General features: G+C 37.4%; 3 protein-coding genes across 8 annotated transcripts in view; 1 reads left to right on the forward strand and 2 right to left on the reverse strand.

Moving 5' to 3' along the window:
• Positions 1-5278, reverse strand: part of LOC123503712 (neural-cadherin-like) — a 181674-nt gene extending 176396 nt beyond the window's left edge. For all 4 annotated transcript variants that reach the window (XM_045253693.1, XM_045253694.1, XM_045253692.1 and 1 more), the window contains exon 1: positions 4437-5278. In XM_045253693.1, coding sequence (XP_045109628.1) covers positions 4437-4572 — 136 coding nt within the window. In that variant the 5' untranslated portion in view covers positions 4573-5278. The remainder of the gene's footprint in view (positions 1-4436) is intronic.
• A 3278-nt stretch (positions 5279-8556) lies between these two features.
• Positions 8557-15858, forward strand: LOC123503876 (complex I assembly factor ACAD9, mitochondrial-like). The gene is made up of 12 exons (XM_045254021.1): positions 8557-8844; positions 10731-10825; positions 11230-11333; positions 11488-11696; positions 11804-12040; positions 12397-12522; positions 12646-12766; positions 12859-13070; positions 13173-13341; positions 13764-14003; positions 14358-14497; positions 14686-15858. The coding sequence occupies exons 1-12, from the start codon at positions 8701-8703 to the stop codon at positions 14860-14862; spliced, it is 1974 nt and encodes a 657-aa protein (XP_045109956.1). The 5' UTR covers positions 8557-8700; the 3' UTR covers positions 14863-15858.
• Positions 15859-16685: 827 nt separating this feature from the next.
• LOC123503874 (phospholipase DDHD1-like) overlaps positions 16686-26487 on the reverse strand; it is a 171599-nt gene continuing 161797 nt past the window's right edge. For all 3 annotated transcript variants that reach the window (XM_045254019.1, XM_045254017.1, XM_045254018.1), the window contains one exon: positions 16686-24488. In XM_045254019.1, coding sequence (XP_045109954.1) covers positions 24304-24488 — 185 coding nt within the window. In that variant the 3' untranslated portion in view covers positions 16686-24303. The remainder of the gene's footprint in view (positions 24489-26487) is intronic.

The raw sequence follows: 26487 nt of genomic DNA on the forward strand, positions 1-26487 counted from the left end.
CGCCAGCGAGGGACTAGAGTACTACGTGAGTGAGAAACGTAGTGAGTCTTACCCGAAGAGGCTGGAATAGAGGAGGAGGACGAGAAGGAGGACAGAATGAGACAGGAGAGGGAGACGTGGGCTGTGTGTTACCGAGATCAAGATAATCCTCTACTTTTTGTCCTTGTGGAGGGAAAGTTAGATGAAGGCTGTCTGGCTTCTCGTCTCAACACAGCAGCTGACTAATTTTCTTTCTCCGGTATGGAATAGAAACCGATGGAACGAAGGAAGGAGAGGAGAATAGAGAGGAAAGGAGGAGGAGAAAAGAAATTAAGGGAAAGGACGTCGAAGGATGATTTCATGAACAAGGAGCAGGTAAGGATGTGATAAGAGAAATGGAAAAGTGAGGATGAAGAGAAAGAGACGAAGGATCTAGGGGAGAGGAAAAGGAGGAATAAAGAGAGAAAGAAGGAATAGACAAGGAGATTTATCCGTAATGGAAGAAGGATTTGAATGTGAGAGGAAAGAAGTGTGTGTGTTGTGTGTGTGTGTGTGGAAGGAAAGAGAGTTAGAAAAAATAAGAAGAAAAAGGACGAATGAAAGAGAAGTGTGTGTGTGTGGGATGCAAAGATAGAAAGAAGTGCAGAGAAGGGAGAGGGAGAAAGGAAAAGTAAAAAGAAAGATAAATGTGTGTGAAGGGAACGGGAAGAAAGGAGAGGGGAAGAAAAAAAAGAGGAAGGAGGGAAAAGTAAGAAATGGAAACGGAAAATGTGCATGAAGTAGAAAAAAAAATTGAATGAGGAATAGAAAAATTAGAGGAAGAAAGCCAAAGGGGAGAGAGAGAGAGAGAGAGAGAGAGAGAGAGAGAGAGAGAGAGAGAGAGAGAGAGAGAGAGAGAGAGAGAGAGGTGGGAGGATATGGAAAAATTACCTGTAAAATAAAACGAGTAGAGGATGAACGAATAATGAACTAATCCAGAACAAATTAATTTCTTCATAGCACAACATGGACGATCGTGGAATGCAAGTGTCTACCGGGGGTGAATATCAAATGCTAATTAATTACAGCAAACTATGTATAAATAGAAACATTTTAAAAGGAAGCGCTGGATATTAATAAGATTTACACTCGATAATTAAAAACATAACTAAATTAGCTATATACATTTTTCAAGCAATTAAACGATCTCTCTCTCTCTCTCTCTCTCTCTCTCTCTCTCTCTCTCTCTCTCTCTCTCTCACCCGCACCTCGCCGGCCAGCCAGACTAACGGTGTGGCCGCTAAAACAGCCCCCACAGTAGGCCATAATAACTCAGCCTCACAAGACCAGCAGCCGCTCCTCAGACAGGCCTCCATCTTTCACTCCCAGGCTGTATAAATGACCCGTTTACCGCAGTGCAATCCCTCCGTCGCTGATATGGATTCACTGTGTATCACGAACGCACACACACATACGTCCCCTTTCCTCCCGCAGCTTCGCGTGATAAACTTAGCCTAACGTAGCTTAACAGGGTCTTCGTCTCTGTTCCTTTACCGCGATTAGATTAGCATGGGGAAGGTGTCCGCAGCCCCACCGCCACCGTCTCCGCTGCAGTGCTCGCCTCGTTCCTCTGCTTGGTGAGACGTTGGATGGCCATGTGCTCAAGCCGCGACCGTGCCTTTCTCCAGCTTCTAGATTGATATCACTGTGTTTCTTCGCGATATTGTTGATTGGATTGAAGGTTCGGTACGTTTATGCTTATGTTTCTTGCTTCTTCTTCTTCTTTCTTATCCTAATATTTGTCCTTCTCCTCTTCCTCGTTCTTCGTGTCATTTTTTTCTTCCTCCTCTTCCTCCTTATCTTTCCTTTCTCCCTCTTCGTTCTGGTCTTCCTCCTCGTCCTCCTCCTCTTCCTTCTCCTCCTCCTCATCGTCTTCCTTCTCATCTTAGTCATCCTCCTCTTTCTTCTCGTCATCCTCCTCTTCCTTCTTCCCTCCCTCCTCCTTCTCGCTTTCGTCCTCCTCTTCCTCCTCCTCGTCTTCTTCCTCTCTTAAGTTACCACATTTGACGTTTAAAGGAAGAGGACATGTTAAGAAGGAATTATTCTCTCTCTCTCTCTCTCTCTCTCTCTCTCTCTCTCTCTCTCTCTCTCTCTCTCTCTCTCTCTCTTTCTTCCTTCAGTTGTAATTTAGCATATCAAGTTGGACAAATTTCTTTATATTTTTCTCCCTACCTTTAATTTGTCTCATTCATGAAGTTAATTAAATAAATGTAAGCTACTTACTCTCCCTGCTGGAAGTGAGATATTGAGGGCGTTTTGTTTACTTTCTTTCCGTTTTCTCTCTCTCTCATAGTCTTAACCAACTTACGAGAATCTTAAATTGTGGTGGTGGACGAGGAAGAGGAGGAGGAGTAGGAGGAGAGGTATAAAGAATAAGGCTCGTATTCGAAAACGCGTTGCTCTCTCACCATGACTATTTTCTAAGGCTTAATAAATGAAGAGCTGGATTTTCATTGGTGTTTCTCCGGTTGGTAATGTAGAAATCTTGTCAATCTGCCTCTAGAACCATAAAAACACCTTAACAACTCGTGTAAATCTAAATGAAGCCTTTTGGAATAGTGGAGGTGAAGTATATACAGAAGTGTTTGAGAATACAAGCTTAAGGACATGAAGAAAAGAACGATAACAAATATTTCAGACATTATCATAGCTGTGCAACTCGATTAGAAGTATTAACAAATGGTGAGCTCCACATCTAAAGCTTCGAACACACTGCTCTGTCACTCGGTACTTCGGCGCTTCGGTTCCGGCAGATACATCCCTATGGCAGAAAATTTTGTTGCCAACGTATTTCACCGAATGCTATCCCACAAAGGAGAAACACGTTACTTATTGCAGCACAGGCAAAGTGGATCGTATTAAAGTCTTCACCGATGACAAAAGAACAAGGCGCGGCGGTTAGTTACACCCTATTCGCAGAAACGTTTTGCTCTCTCACTATGACTTATTTTCCAAGGCCATAGAGATGATTACCGGAAGATTTCAAGAGTCTTTCTCCATTTAATAATGCAAAAATATTATCAATCTGCCTCTAGAATCATAAAAACACCTTAAAAAACTCGTGTAAACTTAAATAAAAACCTCTTGAAATGGAGGTTAAGTACAGAACTGTTTGAGAATACGAGTTTAGTCAGCTGATGCGTTGTGAGCTTGTGAAACCCAAGCGACTATGTTTCCTCTTCCTTCTGCGGTTGACACGTTGCTTTTATGAATGTTTCTTTGTTATTGATTTTCTCTTTCTCAAACACAGTAGTATACAAGACTTTCACTTTGTTTTAACGTATTAATCTTATATCTCGTATTCGCGAATCTGACAAAAACAGAGCTAGGGAACTTTTAACATGTATGGAAAAACATTGAATGGGCTAATGCTTCCCTCGCCCTCCATATCATAACCAGTTAGCCCATATGGTTTCTCTCTCTCTCTCTCTCTCTCTCTCTCTCTCTCTCTCTCGTTTCAGTATTTAGCATCTAGAGAAAGAGAAAACATAAAGAAAGGATGGACATATACACAATCTCTCTCTCTCTCTCTCTCTCTCTCTCTCTCTCTCTCTCTCTCTCTCTCTCTCTCTCTCTCTCTCTCTCTCTGCCACGCCCCTCCCTCCCTCGCCTCAGCTGCTGATGCACTACGTAAATAATATTAGAGGTCCCCGGACACCTGTTCTCGTCCACCCAATAAAGTAAAGATGATGCTTAAGTTTTGAATACACACACACACACACACACTCTCTCTCTCTCTCTCTCTCTCTCTCTCTCTCTCTCTCTCTCTCATGTATGCGTTTTCCTATAAGTTTCCAAAATTTGATGCCTTTAATAAAAACGTAAACACACACACACACACACACACACACACACACACACACACACACACACACACACACACACACACACACACACACACAGCTGATTTCAAAATTGTGTTTCTTTTATATTTGTTTATCAAGACGTTCGATTTCCTTTCAGTCCAGATCACAAATAAACAAAGGATATAAGAACATCACCAGGTAAAGAAATCACCACTGCACAAGTAAAAGTCACCACCACACAGGTAAGTCTCATACAGGTAATAGTCACCACACACATATACAGGCTCATATTATAAAACACTTCTTTGCTCTGTCTCCACTATCTTAAAATATTTATTTGAATTTATACAACTTTTTTTCAGGAGTGTTTTTTTTTTTTTTACGTTCTAGAGGCAGAGTGACAATATTTCTACATTACTAACCGGAGAAACACTCTTGAAAACCCCGCTAATTAAGAGAGAGAGACAAGCGTTTCTGAATATGGACCTCAGTGATACTTTGTAGATGAAAGAGCAGAGTTTCTGAATATGGGCCATAATACAACTAACAATCACCATCACAACATACATAGGTAACGCAAGAACTGCCATACTAAATACAGGAAATACTCACCGGTGCGCGGAGACACGGGTGCGAGGTGGGCGGGTTGGGCGTGGTGGGCGGCTTCGGGTGCACTGGGAGTCACGTGGTGGGTGGCGGCGCGGCCCTGGAGCAGCACCAGGGCCGCGGAGAGCATCAGGGGCAGCATGGGGCAGGCACAGGGCCTTCATCTCCCTGCCATGCACCAGGTTGATGAGTCACTCCTCCCCTGCCCTCCTTGCCGTTTAACAAACACAGACCAACGCTTCCCAGTCCTCCTTCACCGCCACTCTTCCCTCAAGTTTGTTACGGTATAGTCTCTCTCTCTCTCTCTCTCTCTCTCTCTCTCTCTCTTTCACGAGTAGTGATTACTGATCTAACAATTGATATATATGTGTTTAACTATCCCGCTAACTGCAGTAGCTATCTGGTTTGAAATTGATCAAGGACGATACATTTTAAGGGTGAGACATCTTCAGTCACCATCACAACGAAATAATGAAAGCATTCACGCACCTGTCGACATGACACAACTAACTCAGAGCTCCAATATCGCTTTGTTGCATAAAGAAACGATAACTTGAATAAAAGTTTCCAAGAGTTCCACCGCTCACGGTCCCTCACATCCGAACCACGACACGGCCAACGGGAAACGCACCGGGTTGTACACGTGCCCGGGTGTAAAGAGACCCCTGCAGCACGTCACTAGTGTTCACCTCTACCCACGCCTCCTGTCTCGTCAGCAATACATGGATTTGTGAACACGATCTGGACTAAGGCTGATTCGCGTGCCGCCGAACATCCAGTGAGCGAGAGGGCGTCTCCGCCCTGCCCTTGGCAGACTCCGTACCGCAGCCTGTCTCCAGCCCCACTGGCCACGTGCTGAGCCAACTCGCGCCACGCTCCACCTACTCACTCGACCGCATGCGCCTCTCACACCTTCACCACCACCACCACCACCAATGACCACCAGCACTACTATAAGGGCACCGACCAATGCATCCTACATAGTGCTACACACACACACACACACACACACACACACAATTAAGTTGGCGCATAAAACTAAACACAAACTTGTCCACGCCACAACACACACTTGCCGCCATCGTGTCTTACATCTCAATTTGTGTTCATTTCCATAAAACAACACAGTTGGATAATTGACTGGTAACTTGGAGAGGAGTTTCATTAAAAAACCTCTCGAGTCAATGAATAAATGTAGACAACAGCGGGGACAAATTAAGGTAACGTCTCACTCCATTGTCTGTCTAACTAGGTAGCTATGCAATGCGGGGGGAAAAATAAATAAATAAATAACAAATTATAGATAAATAAATTACTTACGATGAATAAAGGAAAGATTATGAAAGAACCTTAAATTTATTTTGACAAAAATGGCAGCGGTAACTGTGATCAAGGCACTGGGTTATAGCTTTAGAAAAAAAAAAATACCACTGAACAAATTCACACACTTACAATAAATCACTGGAATGGTATTAAATGATCTTTATCTCCCCACAATCACGTTTGTTCTTTACAGTCCAGTTCGCCGGAGAGAGAATATTTCACTCTCAAGATACATACATAAGAAAAATATTACAACATAAAAATCACTACACAGCCTAGTCAATGTTGACTCGTGGCGTCACGGGCTGCCGTAACTCCCCTCACATAAACATCCCCCTTCACTCGTCTTTTAGGTGAAAAAAAAAAAAAAAAACTTATGGGAGATGTGTACCGAGAGGTGACACGATCCCCTTCACCGTCTTAAAGCAACGCCAAGGCAAGATACAACACGAGTAATAGTTAGCCTAACCATACGAGAGAGAGAGAGAGAGAGAGAGAGAGAGAGAGAGAGAGAGAGAGAGAGAGAGAGAGAGAGAGAGAGAGAGGTATCCAAAAAATATCTCCTTTAGCCCATAAAATCCCTTAAAAAGTTCACATTCTATAAGAGAGAGAGAGCTCGTAAGCCAGCACACACACACACACACACACACACACACACACACACACACACATTGATCAGGCTCATAGACTGCGTAGCCGTATCTGTTCAGCCGAAAGGAAAAAAGGCACTGAATAAACAATAAAAAAAAAAAATAAATATATATATATATATATATATATATATATATATATATATATATATATATATATATATATATATATATATATATATATATATATATATATATATATATATATATATATATATATATATATATATATATACAAAATATGTTTTTACATAAAAATTTACGCAAAACCTACGGAGCGAGAGTATATATATATATATATATATATATATATATATATATATATATATATATATATATATATATATATATATATATATATATATATATATATATATATATATATATATATATATATATATATATATATATATATATATATATATATATATATATATATATATATATATATATATATATATATATATATATATATATATATATATATATATATATATATATATATATATATATATATATATATATATATATATATATATATATATACAAAATATGTTTTTTTACATAAAAATTACGCAAAAACCTACGGAGCGAGAGTATAATTGACCTGTTTAGCCGAAAGAAGAAACTGCATTGGTCTGGGAAGCTTGTCCGGCTTTCTCACGCTTAAGCCTTTCAGTCGCCAAAAAAGTGGGTAGTAACTAAATAGTGATTTTGATTGCTATAACTCAAGAGAGTACATTACTGGGAAACACTTTCCTAAACAGTTAAGTGTTCCCTCTACTTCCTAAAGTGAACAATTCGTAAACAACTCAGATAATTTTTTTTTTCCGGTTTACATCTAATTCCCCTATTACATTAGGGATAAGACGGTGTCTCCTGACAGAAGAGTCAGCCGTCAGGAGAACTTTGGTTTTGGCATTTGGGAACCGTTACCCCGAGTGGATGCCCTTCTTAACAACGGACCGCGGACAGGATTCGAACACGTGCGCTTCAGAACCCTGGGGCCCACAATTTCACAAAGCGAGCGCTGTCCAACTGCACCACGGCGGCACCTTATAAACATTAAAGATAATAAAGCAAGTAAATTTAAGACTTAATTCGTAAGATGGCTAGTATTCTCTCTTCCTCTGGGACGCACAGCATGTCTGATGATTCATATCCACGTGATGTTACGCTGGGATTCTTAATTTCTAAAAAAAAAAAAAAAAAAAAAAAAAATATATATATATATATATATATATATATATATATATATATATATATATATATATATATATATATAATATCATCCCCGGCACTACATGTAGAAGAGCACGATGCTGCTTGTGCCCCCGCCCTGCTCTCATGAAAATCAAGAGACAAATGAGAGAATTAATAGATAAATAGATAAACTGATAAACAAAATGGTAAATATTATTAGCATCTACGCTTCGTGTGTGTGTGTGTGTGTGTGTGTGTGTGTGTGTGTGTGTGTGTAAGAGGGGAAACTCTGGTCAATGACAGCAAAAGAAAAAAAAAAAAAAATGGCCCACTTAATAGGCAGTCCCTTTTGAAGGTCCAAGACTCAATCGAAAGAAAGAAACAAATGTCTTGAAACCTTCCTCTTAAAAGATCAAGTTGTGGGAAGATGGAAATCAGAAGAAGCTAGGTGGGGAGTTTCAGAGTTTACCAGAGAGTATAATGTGTGTTACATTGTAATATATTGAATGATGAGAGAGAGAGAGAGAGAGAGAGAGAGAGAGAGAGAGAGAGAGAGAGAGAGAGAGAGAGAGAGAGAAAGGACTATAGGGAGTATGAGAAACGTTAAAATAAGAAAGGAATGAGAATGAGAAGACGAAAATGGAGTGAAGTTGAGAAAGATGTGGTTAAAAAATCAACACCACACGAATAAATCACCACAATGCATTAACCCCTTTAGTACCATGACATGTTTTCATATCCATTATGGTGACTATTTAGTGATATTATACAGCTTCAGAAACTTATGTGGGGATTAGAATAGTGAAAAATCCCGCCATCAATCTTCTGACCTCCATAGACCCTTCCTAACGAAAATAAAACGGTCTAATCACACCCAAAACTTAAGGTAGAAATGCGTCCAAGTACTGCAGGGGTTAAAATGATAAAAAGTCTACGTATCTGTCAAGATCAAGATCACAGCAGGTAGTAAAAGGAGTGTGTGTTTGTTGGCACTGTGCCGCTGCCCGCTGTTACGTCACCGTTTGGTCCGTCACGCGACTGGCACCGCTCTCTAAACCCACAGTGAGTGCTGCCCGTGATCTCCTGCCGCAGGGATGTTGCTGCCGTGCCGTTTGCTGAGTAGTGTAGCGCCCCAGCGGCTATGGGTGGGTCTGGGATCACGGGTGACAGGGTCTGTTAACTCCCTGACCTCCTTCAGAGCCATCAACACCTCACCCAAGGACGCCTCCACGCCTGCTGTAAGGAATGTGTGTGTGTGTGTGTGTGTGTGTGTGTGTGTGTGTGTGTGTGTGTGTGTGTGTGTGTCACTATGAGCGGGGCTCAAAGTGACCTGTATTCATATCTAATTATTTTGCAACTTTTCCTTGAATTTGTTCACACTTTCTGCTGTAATAATCTCTGCACTCATTCCTTTCCAAATGTGTGTATGTGTGTGTGTGTGTGTGTGTGTGTGTGTGTGTGTGTGTGTGTGTGTGTGTGTGTTCTTCCTTTTCCCAACTGTTTTGTAATTATTTTCACTGCCAGATCAGTTTTCATAATCATCTATATTTATACACATCAGCTGTCACACCATGGTCCGTTCTATCTTGTTAGTTTTAATTTATTCATCTAGTTTGTAATATCATTATGTAACAACGGCAGTAGGCAAGGGCAACAAAATAGCAGTATAGAATAAAATAAAATAAAACTCCGCAGAGTTGCCCGTTCCAAGAGATGTCAAGAAAATCATTGAAAATTTAAGGAGTGTCTTGAGACCTCCTTCAAGAAAGAGTTCAGGTTATAGAAAAAAAAGGAAATCCAGGCAGGAAATTCTGGAGTCTGCCAGAGAAATGGATGAATGGTTGAGAATACACATACACAGACACATAAACACACAAGCACCTTACATAATTACAACAGAATAACCCCATCAGGTCGATAAGCCTTCTGAGAGTCAAGGCCAGTGAAAATTATTGCATTGTGCTATCTTACTCAAAGTTTTTATTCCTTATTATGAAATGGTACTAGAAACTAAAAGGAAAAGAATATGAGTGATGAAGACATGGTGCGAATGAAAATTAAGATTAAAAAAATTCTTAAAACAATGGTAGTGTGGCAGGATGATCAATTGATTGTGACTGTGTACAGTCACTGTCCCCGAGAAGCCATCCCGCGTGCTCGCCTCGATTCCCGGCTCCCACTTCAAAGCTCCTCCACCCAGCTGATTTGACGTCACATATATAAAGCCAAGCTATTGGTCAGCGAGAGAGAGAGAGAGAATATGAAAACGAATAAGGAGAGAGAGAGAGAGAGAGAGAGAGAGAGAGAGAGAGTATGATAACGAATAAGGAGAGAATATGAAAACAAATAAGGAGAGAGAGAGAGAGAGAGAGAGAATATGGCAATGAATAAGGCAGCGTTTCTCAACTTTTTTTTACCCTTGCGTAACCCTTCAAATACATCACATGTCTCAAGGAACCCCTGCGCAAAAACAAATTTATGTACCATATATTTCTCATTTAATGTGACGTCAAATCAGCTGGGTGGAGGAGCTGTGGAGGGGGAGCCAGGAATCGAGGTGAGCTTGTGGGATGACTTCTCGGGGACAGTGCCCATTAGCAAACCTTCGGGCGTACCCTATGATGATATTTTTCTATAGCATAATTGGCATTGGTGTTTAGGTGTTCAATAGTTGTTGCTTTTCTCATCTTTGTTTTGGTAAATTATGCCTGTGTTTGTGGTAGTGTAGTCCTGAAGTGTGGAAGAAAGAAGTCTTGTGAGTATCAATTAAAAGATTTATCTGGTGTTATGAAAGACTTGACAGTTCAGTGGGACAGGGTCAAAGTAGATTAGATTAGATTGTAATGGCTAACTCTCACCTATCCCAAAGTAGGCCATCTATGTAGGGTGTTAAGGGTGAATACCTGCTATTATGGATGAATACCTTTGCCTACTGATCTTTATTGGCATTGAAAATAATAAGATATGTTCTTATATATAGACTCAAATATTTGATGATTTACTAAGGATGTAGTAGATAAGCATTTCTTCTGAGGAATTATCTCACATTAGCTATTGTATATTTAATCAATATTTTTAGATCTCATTATTTCTTTGATATTTTGCTCACTGTCAATATCTTTAGGTCCAGCATGCAGATGAGGAGAATACTTCCACTGAAGCTGCTAAACTGAAAAAGCCTAAACGTGCACCCTTCATTAAGAACTTATTCCTTGGCAGGTAAGACGAAGAAAGTTCATAATCTTTACTTTGCAATCACCTTGTGTTAGAATCAGACCATAGCAGGATGGTATTAATGTCACATCACCACAAAGTATCAAAAGATGAGGCACTTTGAGTTTTGGTGTTTCAATCTCTCACCCTAATCACAGTGCAAGTGGCTTTCACTCTCATTAATCACAGCACAAGACAATAAGTACACTTGTCACCCAGCCTGTGCTATTTTGATTACAGTCACTGCAGCCTCTGATTCAACAAGGCAGGTCTTCAGTGTGTGCAGTGATATGCATATTTCAAATGTTGGAACTGTCATGCAGGTGATAATTTGTGACATGGGATTTCTTTGTATAAATTAAATGTTGTAGAAATGTGATTGTGATTTACTCACATAAGAATATTTGCAGGTTTGACAAGAGTGTTCTGGAGTTTCCTGAGGTGCTGGACCAAGATCAGCATGAACTGCTGCATGAAATGGTTGTTCCCATTGAGAGATATTTCTTAGAACAAGGTATTACCTTTCATCTTGTTATGAGGATGGGGCTTCCTCCCCCTAAGCTGGCTTACAGGCAAAAATAACTGTAAATGGAGATGTCTTGTCTCTTATGTTCATGTAGTCTATGAAGGCTAATGTATATATACTTCATATTTTTTTTAACATGAAGTGGATGGACCCAAGATAGACAGAGACGCAAAGATCCCTGAGGAAACCCTACAAGGCCTCAAGGAGCTGGGTCTTTTTGGGCAGCAGATCCCTCAGGAGTATGGAGGTCTGGGTCTCGGGGCCACAGAGTATGCCAGGATTGCTGAGATCACCTCCCTGGATGGATCAATTGCTGTCACCCTAGCAGCTCATCAGGCCATTGGTCTGAAGGTAGCACTATTATTTTTATATTAATTTCTGTAGCATAAGGATACTGGATTTATCAAATATTTTTCCTCTTGTGACATTTTTTTAATTGTTCTTTAATTTTCTTTCAGGGCATTTTGATTTGTGGAACAGATGCACAGAAGGAAAAGTATTTACCTCAGTTGGCCTGTGGTGACTGGACAGCTGCTTTTTGCCTGACAGAGCCCAGCAGTGGGTCTGATGCCGCCTCTATCCAGACTCGTGCCACACTCTCTGATGATGGAAAGACTTGGCTGATCAATGGAAGCAAGATCTGGATATCTAATGGAGGTTTTGCTGATCTCATGACTGTGTTTGCCAAGACCACAGTAAGTTTGTCTCATGGAATAGCAAACCTATGATTGTTTTGGCACATATTCTCCCAATAACATATATGAACTGTGCAAGAGTAGAATGGACAGGAAGGATACTTGATAACATTACCTATCACTTTGAACTTTTATCTTTCATGTGCCTTCTGTTCCTTCAGTGGGTGTGATTTTAAGGCAGGTTATATGCTACAGAGGATGTGAAAAGTGATTGGAGAAGAGTATAGTGATCAAATCTTAACTTTTTTTGAATAGATTCTTGAAGTGCAAATGGTTAGTATGCATTCAGGTGTAATTAGATGTATTGTGAGTGTCAGTATGTTGTTTCATTAATGTTATTTGCTTTGTGCCATCAGGAGATACTGCCCTCTGGAGAGAAGAAGGATAAAGTCACAGCCTTCATTGTAGAAAGATCCTTTGGTGGAGTCAGCAGTGGTCCACCAGAGGACAAACTTGGGATTCGTGGATCAAACACTTGTGAGGTGAAGATCATGTCAAAGTGTTGTTGTTTTGTTACCCATGACATGCTATAAGAAGTTTAATAAGTGGTCTCTGCCATTTATAGGTTTGGATATTATAGTAAATAACTTGTAATGACCCATCAGGTGTTCTTTGACAACACTCCTGTACCGGCGGAGAATGTTTTGGGTGAAGTGGGTGGCGGCTTCAAGGTGGCCATGAACATTCTCAACTCAGGTCGCTTCTCTATGGGCAGCTCTGGAGCAGGTAATTTTTGTATGTTTGATACGAACTTGTAACATTTATTTTTTTCATAAAAAATTAATATTCTCATATACTTGTCTTGTCTCCTTTCCTAGGAATGTTGAAGAGGCTCCTTTCATGGAGTATTGACCATGCCGTTAATCGCAAGCAGTTTGGAAACTATCTCTCAGAGTTTGCCATGATCAAAGAGAAGTTTGGACGCATGAGTGCTAATATTTATGCCATGGAATCAATGGCTTACCTAACTGCAGGCATCTTGGATGGTCAGGAAGACCCGGACTGTTCTGTGGAAGCTGCTATTGTCAAGGTAAGACTGACATCTTATAGTAGCCTGTATAAAGGCAGTTCTAAGAGCTTTCTTCATTTAGATATAATATATCCACAGAGTAACTTGTGTTTTATGGAACAGGTTTTCAGCTCTGAGGGTGCTTGGAAGTGGTGCTCTGAGTGCCTGCAGGTCCTGGGTGGTTTGGGCTACATGAAGTCTTACCCATTTGAGCGCTACCTTCGAGATGCCCGTATCCTCTTGATCTTTGAAGGAACCAATGAGATTCTCCGCTTATTTATTGGACTCAGTGGTAAGATTCATACTTTCTTATATTGACTGATTTGAAAGTAAAATTGAAATATAATATAATGTTACTTATGTGCTGGGAATTCCACCAGAAAAATTACAGCATAAACATAATGATGATGATGACAGTGATGATAAGTGATATTAATACTTTTTGATAGGAAAAATAAGTCCCAGTCAATAATGTGTACATAAAACATCCAGAAATGGTCCAATCCACAGCCTGAATGATGAGGAAGGAGTAAGAAGGGATGAAAATGATTTGTTGAGCTTGAGGAAAGTGCATGTTGTCATGTTCAAGCTGATGTGATCATAAGGGCTTTTGCTTCATTTAGTGTTCTGTACATGACAACCTTTGGTCCACAGTTACATTAAGCATCTATAATTGTAATATTCTAAAGTTTAATTTTACTGCTGTGTCTCCAGGGCTTCAGACTGCTGGAGGTGAACTTCGTGAGGTTGTTCAGAAGCTTCGTAATCCATTAATGAACCCCGGATTTATTATTGGAAAAGGCATCGAGAGATTCCGCCAACAGAAAGATAACCCCAAGCTTGACCTGGACATAGCAGGCCACCTTCACCCCACCCTGCAGCCATCAGCACAGCTTTTAGAGTACTGTGTGAAAAGGTTCCAGTATAGTGTGGAGATGGTGCTGGCCAAGCATGGTAAGTAATGGCATATTGTCAATGGGAAAAATGATAAACTTGTGGATTGCAACGTGTAACTTGTCCACATGTTTTGTCATTCAATAAAGGGAATATGTAGATTGGATATTTTTGGTTACTTTATTGATGAGGAGCAGTTAGAATATGCAAATTATACCTTAAAGCTGACCTTTAAGACTAGCAATCATTGTTGCTGTCAAATCAATAGCAAGCTTTAAAAAGTTAGGCATATTTATGAATAGAGATGATGAATGGATACAGATGTATTTTGATACAGGGAGTGCCACATGTACCCTTGAGAAATTATTGCAGCTCCCCATGTACTCTTATTAATTGCCTTCTTGTGGATTTCAGGACAGGCTGTAGCTGCTCCCAAAAACCAGCTGGATGTCGCACGCTTAGCTGACTGTGCTATTGACCTGTATGCCATGACAGCTGTCCTGAGCCGCGCCTCACGTGCATACTGTATAGGCCTGAAAAATGCTGCTCATGAGGTATGTCAGTCAAATTTTCCAGACTATCTTGACAATCTGTATCCTTTTCATCAAATTCAAACTGCTACTTTTTTTTATGAAGATGGTAAATTTAGGGAGAGAGAGAGAGAGAGAGAGAGAGAGAGAGAGAGAGACTTAATGATCTATGCTGAGTGTTTAGTATTAATTTTCTGTATTTGTTCACACAGATTCAGCTTGCCAGTGTGTTTTCGGCAGAGGCAGCAGAACGAATCAAGACACGAGTAAGGGACTTAGAGATTGGCCCAGTTCAGAACCATGATGATTTGTATTCCAGAATTGCTGACGCTGTTGTAGAAAACAAGGGTTACGTGGCTGAGCATCCTCTAACTCGCACTTTTTGGTAAGTCGTGTGTTGTAGTTGTGTCTACTTCCCATGGCACAGTGATAATGAGATGGATGTAAATATTTTTGGTATTGACGTTCAGAATGCAATTATGTTTATAAGTGACATAACAAATTGTATATATAAACTCATATTTTCATCCAATATTTGTAAATGCTGTTTAGAATTACTGACTTGTAAGTCTTCAGAAGACTGACATAATATATTGAACTGAGTGTATGATAATGGTAACTCTTAAGTAAGAAATTAATTCTTTTGTCAGGCCAAACCATTAAGTTGGTGCACAATATGACCTAAGTTTTAATAAATATGGGATTTATTGATGTTTGAAAATTACTATATACAAATAGTATTTAATGGAAGTTAAATAAATGTGAAGTTATTGATTTCAGAGTCATATAGATGTGAAAGTAAGTGTGACAAACATTGTGTTGTCAGGCAAAGTAGACCATACTGGTTCTTCCTTTTCTGTCTCAAAGCTCCAAGAGTACTCATGTGAACTGTCACTAAGAGTGCTTTGGGAGATGGTTGTCTTTCTTCTAGTTGACTAGTCCTCCAATTTAAATAAATATTACATTTTGAAGATAGTGTGTTCTGAATACAGTTTACTTCACAAATATTGTTGCTAGGTTTTATTTACTTAGCCTGACTGTTTTTCTTTGACTGCTGTGACCTGAAATTTGAGGACAGTTGCATTTACCATTTATGTGTGTTACTTCAGATAAATTGACACAAATATATGTATTGAATATTACAATATCAAGTAAAGTTAATATACATACTATGAATGAAAAAAAAAAAAAGGAAAAATCTTCATGTATGCTTGAAATGATTATACTTAAAAAAAATAAAGGTGAAATTGATCTGAGGTCTGTGCTTGACAAGTCGATATTCCTTATTGGTCAACGTTATATGAAGCATACATGTTGAACTACCTCAAAAGTATTTTCATATATGGTTTGTACAATAGTTGTAATAAAAATGGACTGAAGGGAAAGGTGGTTTTCATCCTCCTAATCACTGTGTTACTCTGGATGAAAAAGAACTGATTTGTATTAGTATCTATCTGTTCAGCTTTGCTTGTGTAAGATGAAGAGAGCCGAGTTGCTAAGAGTATGGTGATGTGATCTGACAACTAATGAAATAAGTAAGGATGAGCTATGTCCATGCCCCTTTACCTCCAAATACTTAACCCCTTCAGTACCATGCCACGTTTTCATATTCACTGTGGTTACTATTTGGCGATATTATACACTTTGAAAACTTACATGGGGATTAAAATAGTAAAGACTAGCTATTAATTGCATCTCAATTAAACCTCATTGGTTACGATACTGCCACTGCGCAAAACTATTAATCTTCCAACCTCCATAGACCCTTTCTAATGCAAATAAAATTGTCTCATCATACCCAAAAATCATGGTAAAAATGCATCTGTACTGAAGGAGTTAAGAATCGTACATCTACACCAATAAATAATAACCTGATAATGTCATAGTTAAAGCTAACACTAGATTACAGTATCTTAATTACACACCACTGCCTTATGTTATTGCTTGCATGGAAAAATTAAATGCAGAGTCAAGTCAACTTGCATATTACTAAACAAATCTTCCTTTTTTTCCAAATATCCAATTTTTACACAAATTTTGTTCTCTATAGTATTGATTACGTTCTGTGACTCTTAATACACTCAAAAAACTGTAGTAGCATCACACACAGAGTCAACAAATCAAGTACTCGTCATTACAGCTGGAACACTGTTATACATACATGGTCTTTAAGTATACATAATATTTTGGGGAGGAAATCACACTTTGCAAAATTGCTACATTCTTTCTTTCATTTGTTGACGAGTGATACACCATAAGAAAATCAAAACCAATGATGGAAGTGACATGCAGTAGTCTTACAAATCTAGAATTTATATACTTTCAGTCATAAAAGCAACAAACAATAATAATAATATACATCATACAATTTTCCCGTCCTACAACTCCAGCCACTATTACTGATGCATATTGCAAGGAGCTTCCTTCAGTAATGGCAACAGCAGAACTCTCTCCTGTTCTTATCTATATTCATATTTATATACTGCAATCCCTTCCTCTCCCCCTTTCATTTTAGCAAATTTTGTTTCATGCACCTACAATCATACACATTCTATCTTGTTCATGCACTTCCATAATGTTCACATACAGTATCAAGCCTTGTCTATATGCTGTGTTTCATCATCTCCACCACTAAGTGATTTATTTTGTCTTCCTCTTTCTATTCATTCCAATTTTATCTACTATTATCTTCTCAACCAACTTAATATTTTATTCCAAATTCATTCTCCTAACACATATTATCCTCATTACTTTGCTTTTAGTCTAACTCACTTTTTTCTCTTTTCCATGTTCTTATTAACTTTTCTACCATCTATCGTTTCAATAGATGAAAAGTTGCTTTGCATTGAAATATTAACACTGCTTACTTGTATAAAACCATTGGAAAACTGCAGTCAATTTACTACATATCTAAAAAGGTGAACATTTTAGCCAATCAATGAGCAAGAGCACTGCAATGACAGGGCAACAGTATTACTATGTGACTGATCTGCCTTAAACAAGCAGGAAGAACCAAATTAAGCCTTCATTTACTTGCTTCATGTCATGTTTTATGTAGTGACCTTCATCTAAGCCAAGCATCCTCCCCCCTCAAACTTAAGCATCAGCATCTATCAAATATTGAAATAAAAAATTCTAACATCAAGGCACAAATTTTGCATATCAGATTATCATGGCATGAGCTGATCTGAAGAGCTGACCATCCATAGGTTCTATTTTTTATGATAATTTCCATAATTTTTTAACTTATTCTTGCCAATAGTAGAGCTTTTCAGATTTGAAAGACTACAGCATGCACATACATATGTATGGCTTCAGTGACACCAAGCCAGCGACTCCAAGGTGTGACTTCAAGTTTTGTTTATAAGACTTGACTGTTCATGGTAATATTACTTGGTGTGTCACTTTTTCTGGGAAAATGTTAGCCATAACGATCTTGATTCAAGCCAGATTACAGTGAAGTGAGTTAAATTAGGTAATGAACATGATATCTGTTTCTTTGGTTAGTCACCTGAGAGGAACCATTATAGAGTCAGAGTAAAAACTTGTCTGGAAACTTTCTATGATTCTAATGACTGGAGATCTAAGGTCATGTTCTTATTAAATATATAGTGAGGAAAGACTGTTTTTTGGAAATCTAGTCACTCTAAAGAAACAGGAGCACATGCATAAGTGATTTAGCAATAAATGGCTTGTGACCAAAAAGAAAAAAAAGAGCAGGAATGTATTGAGTTCATGTAATCATTATACATTCTTCTGCCTCACAAGCAGCAGAATCCTCAACAAACCATGAAATACGCAAAAAAAAAAAAATAAATAAAACAAAAATAAATAAATAAATAAATAAATAAATAAAAATAAAATAAAATAAATAAATAAATAAATAAATAAAATTAGTACCTGCACCAGTTGATAGACTGTATGGCGACAAGTGATCTTTTTTTTTTCTTTTTGCTATTCTGCATGATTAGGAATGCTCTGACTCAACGAAAATGACTAATGGAAACTCACTAGACTTGCATGGTGAGAGGCAGCAAAAAACAGGCACAAAGCAAAAGTAGAATAAAATACATACATTTGTATAAGAAATGTAGATAATGTAGGACAAGTTCAGTGTATACTCTTGCAGCATGGAAAGTACCTGAATGTTACATTTTCCCTATGAGTCTTACAGAGTTCTTTAATGAATGACCTAAAGGGAAGACATTGACTGACTGATGGACTAATGCACCTGGCTGCTGCTGCTGCTGCTGCTGTCCCAGCGTGCCTAACACTAAGGTAGCACTGCTGTCGTACACACACTAAAGTGACACAGCCACCTAACATACACTCTTCATTGTACACATCACAGATACACTTGACCAGCTACAAGCTGAATATTAATACATGTAAACAAATTATTGCAACAATAATGGAATATCTTATATCTTCAAAAGTACTACACTCAACTTCTCAGAAAATCAGCTAGAAAGGTTCAGTTGGAAACTGTTATCCTATAATTAGTCATCTGTAACTATATCATTACCATGCACATCAAAATGCTATAACATCATAAGTAATCCAGCATTAAATATTACACATTTTGTAAGAGAGATAAATAAACTAATAACATTTTATTCAACATGCTCTTCATGCTAAGATAGATGGAGGAGTTTAGACTTAACACTTCAGATTCTTATACTGAGAACTGTTGCTTAGCTATCACAGAGACAACACATTACTGGGGACAATACTTGAGTACTGTGGAATGACAATGACATGAGCTTCTGCTTTGTGTAACGTTAAATCATTCCATTTATTGTCATCACATTTAATTTTGCTTAAGGTCCTTCCTTTACGGATTTGGACAATATGCACGTTACTGAATTGTTATTTAAGTGTGTTATTGATATTGTCAATAATAATGAACATTGCTTTTCACTTTTTGAGGGCTCCTTAATTCTGTGGTAATTAAAGGTAATAACGAAGAATGATAATTTTCATTGCCTCTAGTTTTATTTGTTTTCATTTTTCTGAGCCTTCTTTCACAGAAGTCTAGCACCTTCTATTGAAATTGAATAAATTGACCTCCATATGAAATTGAACTCAGTGATATGAAAATAAAGCAGTTTTTCTGACTATTTCAAGAGTGGTTTTGTATTCAGGAGTATGATGATGTTTATACTAAGCACCAGTTCCCTGTACAAGAAAAGAGGTATGTTTGTTAATCAAAATCCTTCCTTTTAAGACCCTCCATTTGCACAGATTAAGTTTTTTTTTTTTGTAACCAAAATTATTTGGAAAAGATGCAAAATAAAACAGCTTGAAGAAATGATGCATGAAAACAGCAGGAATAGACTACTGACATGAAAACAGAAAATAATGCAATAAAAATTGAATAATTAAACTGAAATATGAAGTTTTCTATAATTTAGTAGGCAACTTACTCATGTCATGCCGAGGCTCAGAGGAGGAAGAATGGAACAGAGCATCATCATGTCAATTTCTGCAAAGTATGTAGAAAATCTAACTTTATTTCATGAATGTGTACGCACACACACACACACACACACACACACACACACACACTTCCATTAAAATAATCATGCAGTTTGATGATACAACTGACATTTGTGCCAAAATCGTCCCTTTTATTTACTAATTGCTATTTTCACAAAAACAAGAAAGTGAAAGAAATTCTATAGAAAATTAATGTAAGAATTAATATGTATTGATGCTGAACAACAGCCAAGTTTCTTAGAGCGAAATTTAATGTTGACAATAAGAGATAGTCATGGAATATTCCTGTGAAAGGAAGTTTTATATAAGTCTTCCCCCTCGCTTGTCATCACAAGAATCTAGTCTTGCCTCTGTCTTCTGCTTATATTTACTGTCAGAATCACAAGTTCAGATACTGATGTAATCAGTCTAAATGGCATAGAAACAGCTAAAACTGTTCCTGCAATGATCACTTATGAAGCTAAACACTAGTGCTATTTTTTAGTAATTAACATAATGTTCAGTTTATGTGTGTGGTTCAAAGCTAGATACCTCCACTGTGGCTTTGTACAGAGGTCATACAAGAAGAATGGACTATAAAATAAAATAATACATAAATCCTCCAAGATTATGCAGCAATAACTATGTAGCCTCTAGCAGTGTTGAGAGGTGACTCACTCCATCACTGAATATTTGCTGCAGTTCATCTTCCCTTTGATATCCACTCACCAACAAACCTAAATAAGAGATATGTAGCTGGATGAACTGTACACAGATTGTTCCAAGCCAGATTCAAACCAGCACATGTGGCTCATGGCTTGGTGCACTAGCCATCACATCACAAAGGTGCCATATGACCCTATAAAGATGACTTTATTTCAGATATCAAATATTTTTTATCCATGGCCCATAGTGCAAATTTTGCTGCTCTTAATTTTACCAGCAAATCTGAACTGTATTACAATACCAAATCTACTGTTCAATAACATTTCAAATCAAGTGGAGAGGCACACCTAAATAATAGGAAATAACTTTGTTTTTCAAAGCAATATGAATAAATCAAATCATATCAGCTTCTGACAGAATTATAAGAAGAGGACAGAATGAGGACTAAGACAGAGGCTTTGAGCATATCACAGACTAGGTCAGCCCCAAGACCTGAGCATATCAGGTCTACACAGAGGCTCCATTGCAGTATGCTAATTAAGCTTAAACTGTCTACTGGACTCTATTTCTAGTATAAGTCACTTTATCTAGGAGTGCAAAAAATTACTACCTAAGTCACTTCATCTAAGGGTGCAACAAATGAGCACAAAATGGTGTGGGTAAGACTATAACACAGTATGCAACAAATAATCACAGACATGAAAACAACAAACTTTGCACTGACTAGAACAGTATACAGTAGAACCTTAGAATATTGGAACACTTTTAATTCTAGTCAAGATATAAAAGTTTCAAGACAATGCTTGAATATCAACAATCTTAAAAGCTGAGAACCATAACATCAAATTAACATATCAGTGGGCATTAATTCTAAGGCTATTCACAAGGTAAGCATTGGTCTCCAGATGTTGGAAGCCAGGAGCAGTACAGTAGTGACAGTTCCTTCTGCTGAAGAAAAATGACACTCTTGCAATGAATTTTATCATCTTAACAAAGCCTACAAATGTTGATGGATCATATTGAAGAGATGTTAAAATGAATGAGAATTAGTAACAGAGCAAGGATTTTTGATTTGTGATTCTCAAACCAACTTCTTATAGTAAGAACAAAACATGTTAAGATACAATTCTGGATCTAATGAGCAAAGTTATTGATATGATTCACAAAAATAAAATTGATGAGGTAAATAAATATCTGCAGAGCCACAAATTATTTTTACACAAGCAAGTGTATGACTAATGACATTTGACAAGACTTTGTATGAAGAGCTCATCATAACTGACTGTACTCCTGCTCAATCTGTTCCAGTGCAGTCCCTTGAGGTAACCAGTATGCCCTCCGTTACTCCTTCAAAGACAAATATCTAAGGTTTTTCACAGGATCTACTGTATCAGACAAAAGTTGCTATAAATAGCCATAAATTTCAAAACATAACAAAGTAAGAGAAAATACAGTAAGAACATCAAGAAACTTCAGCCTGAGACATAATAATACTGCAGATGGATGTCTAGCCCCATCTCGCATTATTAACAGATGGTGCAACATACAGATCACACTGCACATGTTACCTTCACTAAATAATGAAGGTTTTCACAACCATAACAGCATAACAATTGCAATATTTGCCACCATATAAGACAACTGCATAACATGTACCCATGTCTTCCAAAATATTTTTCTTGAAAAAAGTTATTTCATTACAGATGCAAAGGATACACAATGAACTTTTATACTTTTCCCTGAAAAAGTCTTATCTAGCAGCAAATGCATAGATTTTCTGATGCATACCTGTCAAAACCACAACACAATTTGATGATGTTGTAATTCTAACAAGAACATCTTCCTTCAAAACATTTTCTTTTCTATTTCAAACAGCAATAACTGTTCTGTTATGAGTCTTTAAAGTATACAACAAGGCAGTGTCTATGTATACATTTTTGCCTAATTTTAGCATAACAACCCAGTATTATGAATATATCTGATGGTAAAGCAAAATACACAGTACTGTACCAAGTATCTGCTTTTACCTGAAAGTTGTGCATCAAATAAAATTTATCAATCATTTTACGATGTGAGAACTGGAAAAAAAACAAATGATTTCTTACTCTATATGACTAGATATTGAAAATCAAAAGCAATCTAAATATATCAAAACTTCTTCTAAGCAAAATTATTAGACTATAATTAAAATCCCACATTTTGCTATAGACAATCTTTAGCACACTATGCATTGTGCAAGATTTCTTATAGTTTTTCATATGTTTTTGTTACTTCACACATACTGTTAGATTCCGTTCTGTCAATCATCTAGGTATAATATTTTTGTGCTTATATTTTTTCACATGATCTACTGAATCTCATTCTATGACCTCCAGAATTACTGAGACCCCACAATTAGAATTTATCTGCCAATTGATGCACAAACACAGTAGACTTAATTCAACATTATCACTTTAGAATTGAAAGTATTAATGTTCACATACTTACAGTAATTATTTTCTAACTTTTGCCAATGAAACATTTCAAGCTTGAATACAAGTAATGAAGAATAATGTCAGTGTTCTGATTGAATATGCCTAAAATCATTTGTAGAATTATCCTTTTTCAAATAGTAAATACTGTCTTCAGGTCTTCAGGAACAAGTTCCTCATAGACATCTTAAGCCAGTATGGTGTGGCAACTGGCTTAACTCTTCTAACAAAACTCCATGAACTCCATAAAAGAAACACAAATAACCAGTAATTCTGATTGGCTGACTTCATGAAAATCCTAGAGTACCAAAGCTAGGCACTTTTGATATAGCAGCTCAGATCTGCAATTATTGGCTGATTGTTTTGTCTGGAAAACTCTCTAGTGTTGATAGTGCTGAATGCAACTACATGCTATTCAAGCTCAAGAATGTCACTCACAATCCTTTAAATGTAGCTGACAATACCAACTCTACAGAGCTAAGAGTATTAGTGGAATCAGCCTAATGTTGTGGATACCTTTATGATTTACTGTAAACATTCAACAACTGTATTAATATATCTCAAGAAAGTAAGACAATACAAAATAATAGCGGACAAATATGTTCAAGCATTGTGCCAGAAAATATCAAGTTGTTCATAATTCTACTTGAAACCATCATGTGGTGACAATAATATCACATTGAATTCATTACCACCATAACCCTTATTCTCATTATAAGCTGGGGCTCAGACCCAGCCAATATTAAAAATGTCATTCACAGGAGTTCAGTCACAGGGTAATTCTTCAAAAGAAAAAAATAAATCATATCATATGAATGCAATTTAACAACAAAACATTACAAGAATGGCTGGCTGGGGAAGGGGACCAGTGAACACTGTACTTGTTTTTCCCCTTATGACTTTGATTAACATGAAGGCTTTTGACTGATGGTAAGCCAGTATTCAGTAAAAAATTCAGTTTATTTTGTAATTATTCTAAGAGTAGAAAAGAAAAGAACAAATTGTTTTCTCCCATCATATAGTTCATACGGAGGAGAGACTGTCATTGCTGCTTATTCAAACAAACCTTAATTTATGGAGGAAGCAGAATGACATAATATTTTCCAGCTAGAACACATATAACTCATGATGTATGCACTTCCCTCCAATGACCTTTACTTTCCTCAATCTTCCTTTTGTCAGACAGGAAGGGGTGGAGGGAGGCACTGGCCAGAATTATGGGCGAATAATCTCCAGCTTGCTGGCAGAGGTGGGTGGCTGCAAGTCAGGGTACAGCACGCTCAAGATAAAGTGAGACACATCGTAGTTTGTCCAGTATGAGGTGTGGGAGGTGATTGCTGAGATGTAGCTATTTTCCATACTTCCCTCCCTCAGCACAAAGTCCATTCGCTCCATGAGACCTGCAAGTAACCCAAACTTCTTACAAGTGTTCATCATTACTTGCCTTCTGAATTCACAGAGGAAGAAGGTACCTAGCATACTGTAATGTAAGTGTTCAATAAAGCTGAATATTCACACAATCATCAAAATTTTTATTACATCTTGCATATGAGAATGTATTGTTAACGAATGTAACAGGACAACTTGAGAAAAGGATATCTGATGTAGACAAAATCAATCAAAAGCTCAAATGGTAGTATCTGAAGTCAGCACATGCACCAACTCAGCAGTTAATATAAAACTTGTTAATGTTAAGTAAAACAAACAAACATATCAATAAAATGAATAAAAATTCATAATGATAAAATATATAAAATAAACATAAAAACAAATAAATAAAAAGAGCTTATGACTTGATTCTTATACTCCTGTGGGTAGAGAAGAGTCTAAGACATGAGACATTCCATAGGATTCCTGTCAGTGGCAAGTATCAAAGCAGATGAGAAAGAATATCCATTAACAACTAATGTATGTCATGTTAACATGCATAAATTGTTTTACATTACATCTTATTTGAAGTGTAATAGCTGGTTGCAAGAACACAATAAATAAAAACTATGACTCATTCCAATCCACTTTTCCATTGAAATATTCACAATTTATATCTTTGCTGGCAGTTCAATGGCTTCATGATGCAACTTAACATTTCAATAGACAAATTCTTGGAGAGCATTCAAAGCCGGAACATTTCTGTGAGAAACATATTGGTTATAGCAGCAGCCAATGCTAGTGCAAACAAACACTCAGTTATTTGGGGCTGCATTGTGTAACTTACCTGCAAATGTTTAAGTGTCCACATTTTTGTGAAGAGATTCATCAAATAAAGATGGCAATAGTCGTATCAAATACACACAAAAATGCTAATCATTGATTATAATTTGTCTTATTCAGCAACAACTACCTCTAGAGTGCATGGTTGCTGATTGTTGTCACAGCTACTAGGTTGTTTTGCTATTGTGACAAATAATAATGCCTCCACATTACTGTAGCTGTGTGTTGGTTATCCCTTTACTACTATGAGTACCAACATTACTGAGCATGTATGACCAAATCACAGCCTCTTCAATAATCTCAACACCATGCAGACAGGTTTGTATGGGATGTCTCACACCAGAAGCTAAGAAAGCCACACTACTATAGCTACACTAACTATGCCTGCTATGCCATGCTCACACTAAACAATATTTTTCAAGCTCTCTTTTTTGTGTGCTATATTCGATCATTTAATGTGGTAAGCTGTGGTCTGTGTTTGATAATTCAGATGAATACGACTAACTTGTACTATTTAAGATGAAAAAGCAACATAAAAAAAACAGTAGTTTTTAAAACCTCATTACTTGTATTACCTTTTTGAAATACATAAATTGCATCATGCAACTTATTTGCATATACAAATAGTAAATGAAATGCTACCTTTTCTGAGGATTATCAGTCTAGTATACACTTACACACATCAGTATAAATTAATGCCAAAAGAAATTAAGCCTTCAAGTAGTGGTATATGTTAATTTGAGAATGGAAATTCTGAAGTGAAAACTATTTTCCTTAGATGTAATATTCTTAGCTTGTGAGATTCAGGTTTATTGATAACATATTTAAAGGTTTACTGGAGTGTTCCAAGTCAACCATGGTATCATTCTCCAGGTATGTTCTCTGGCCTGGACAACAGAAAGGCACAGAAGAAAACAAAAATAATAATGGGAATAATCAGTAAAAAGTGAGATACATGTCACATTGTATGAAACATCGAGTGGATATGTACATGGTTCAAAAAAGAGCTTGACTTTGTTGGTGTTATACCTTGGGAACAGTGGCACAAGAAAAAAAAAAAAATTACCTTTCCATGGGCAGGTTTGGTCATGATATGTTTAACTTTTTTCATCACTCCAAGCTATTTCACTACCTCCTACAATGGCATCCTCAGTCATCACTCTTTTCTTTAGTTCTTTGTCATATTCA

The sequence above is a fragment of the Portunus trituberculatus genome, chromosome 14 (assembly GCF_017591435.1).
Source record: "Portunus trituberculatus isolate SZX2019 chromosome 14, ASM1759143v1, whole genome shotgun sequence".
NCBI classification, from domain to species: Eukaryota; Metazoa; Arthropoda; class Malacostraca; order Decapoda; family Portunidae; genus Portunus; species Portunus trituberculatus.

Excerpts from the sequence above, each read along its gene's own strand:
- LOC123503876 (XM_045254021.1), top strand. The coding sequence starts at position 8,701 with ATGTTGCTGCCGTGCCGTTTGCTGAGTAGTGTAGCGCCCCAGCGGCTA. Across the intron at positions 11,334-11,487 it reads GAGATATTTCTTAGAACAAG|TGGATGGACCCAAGATAGAC; the intron begins GTATTACCTTTC and ends TTTAACATGAAG. Across the intron at positions 13,342-13,763 it reads CTTATTTATTGGACTCAGTG|GGCTTCAGACTGCTGGAGGT; the intron begins GTAAGATTCATA and ends CTGTGTCTCCAG.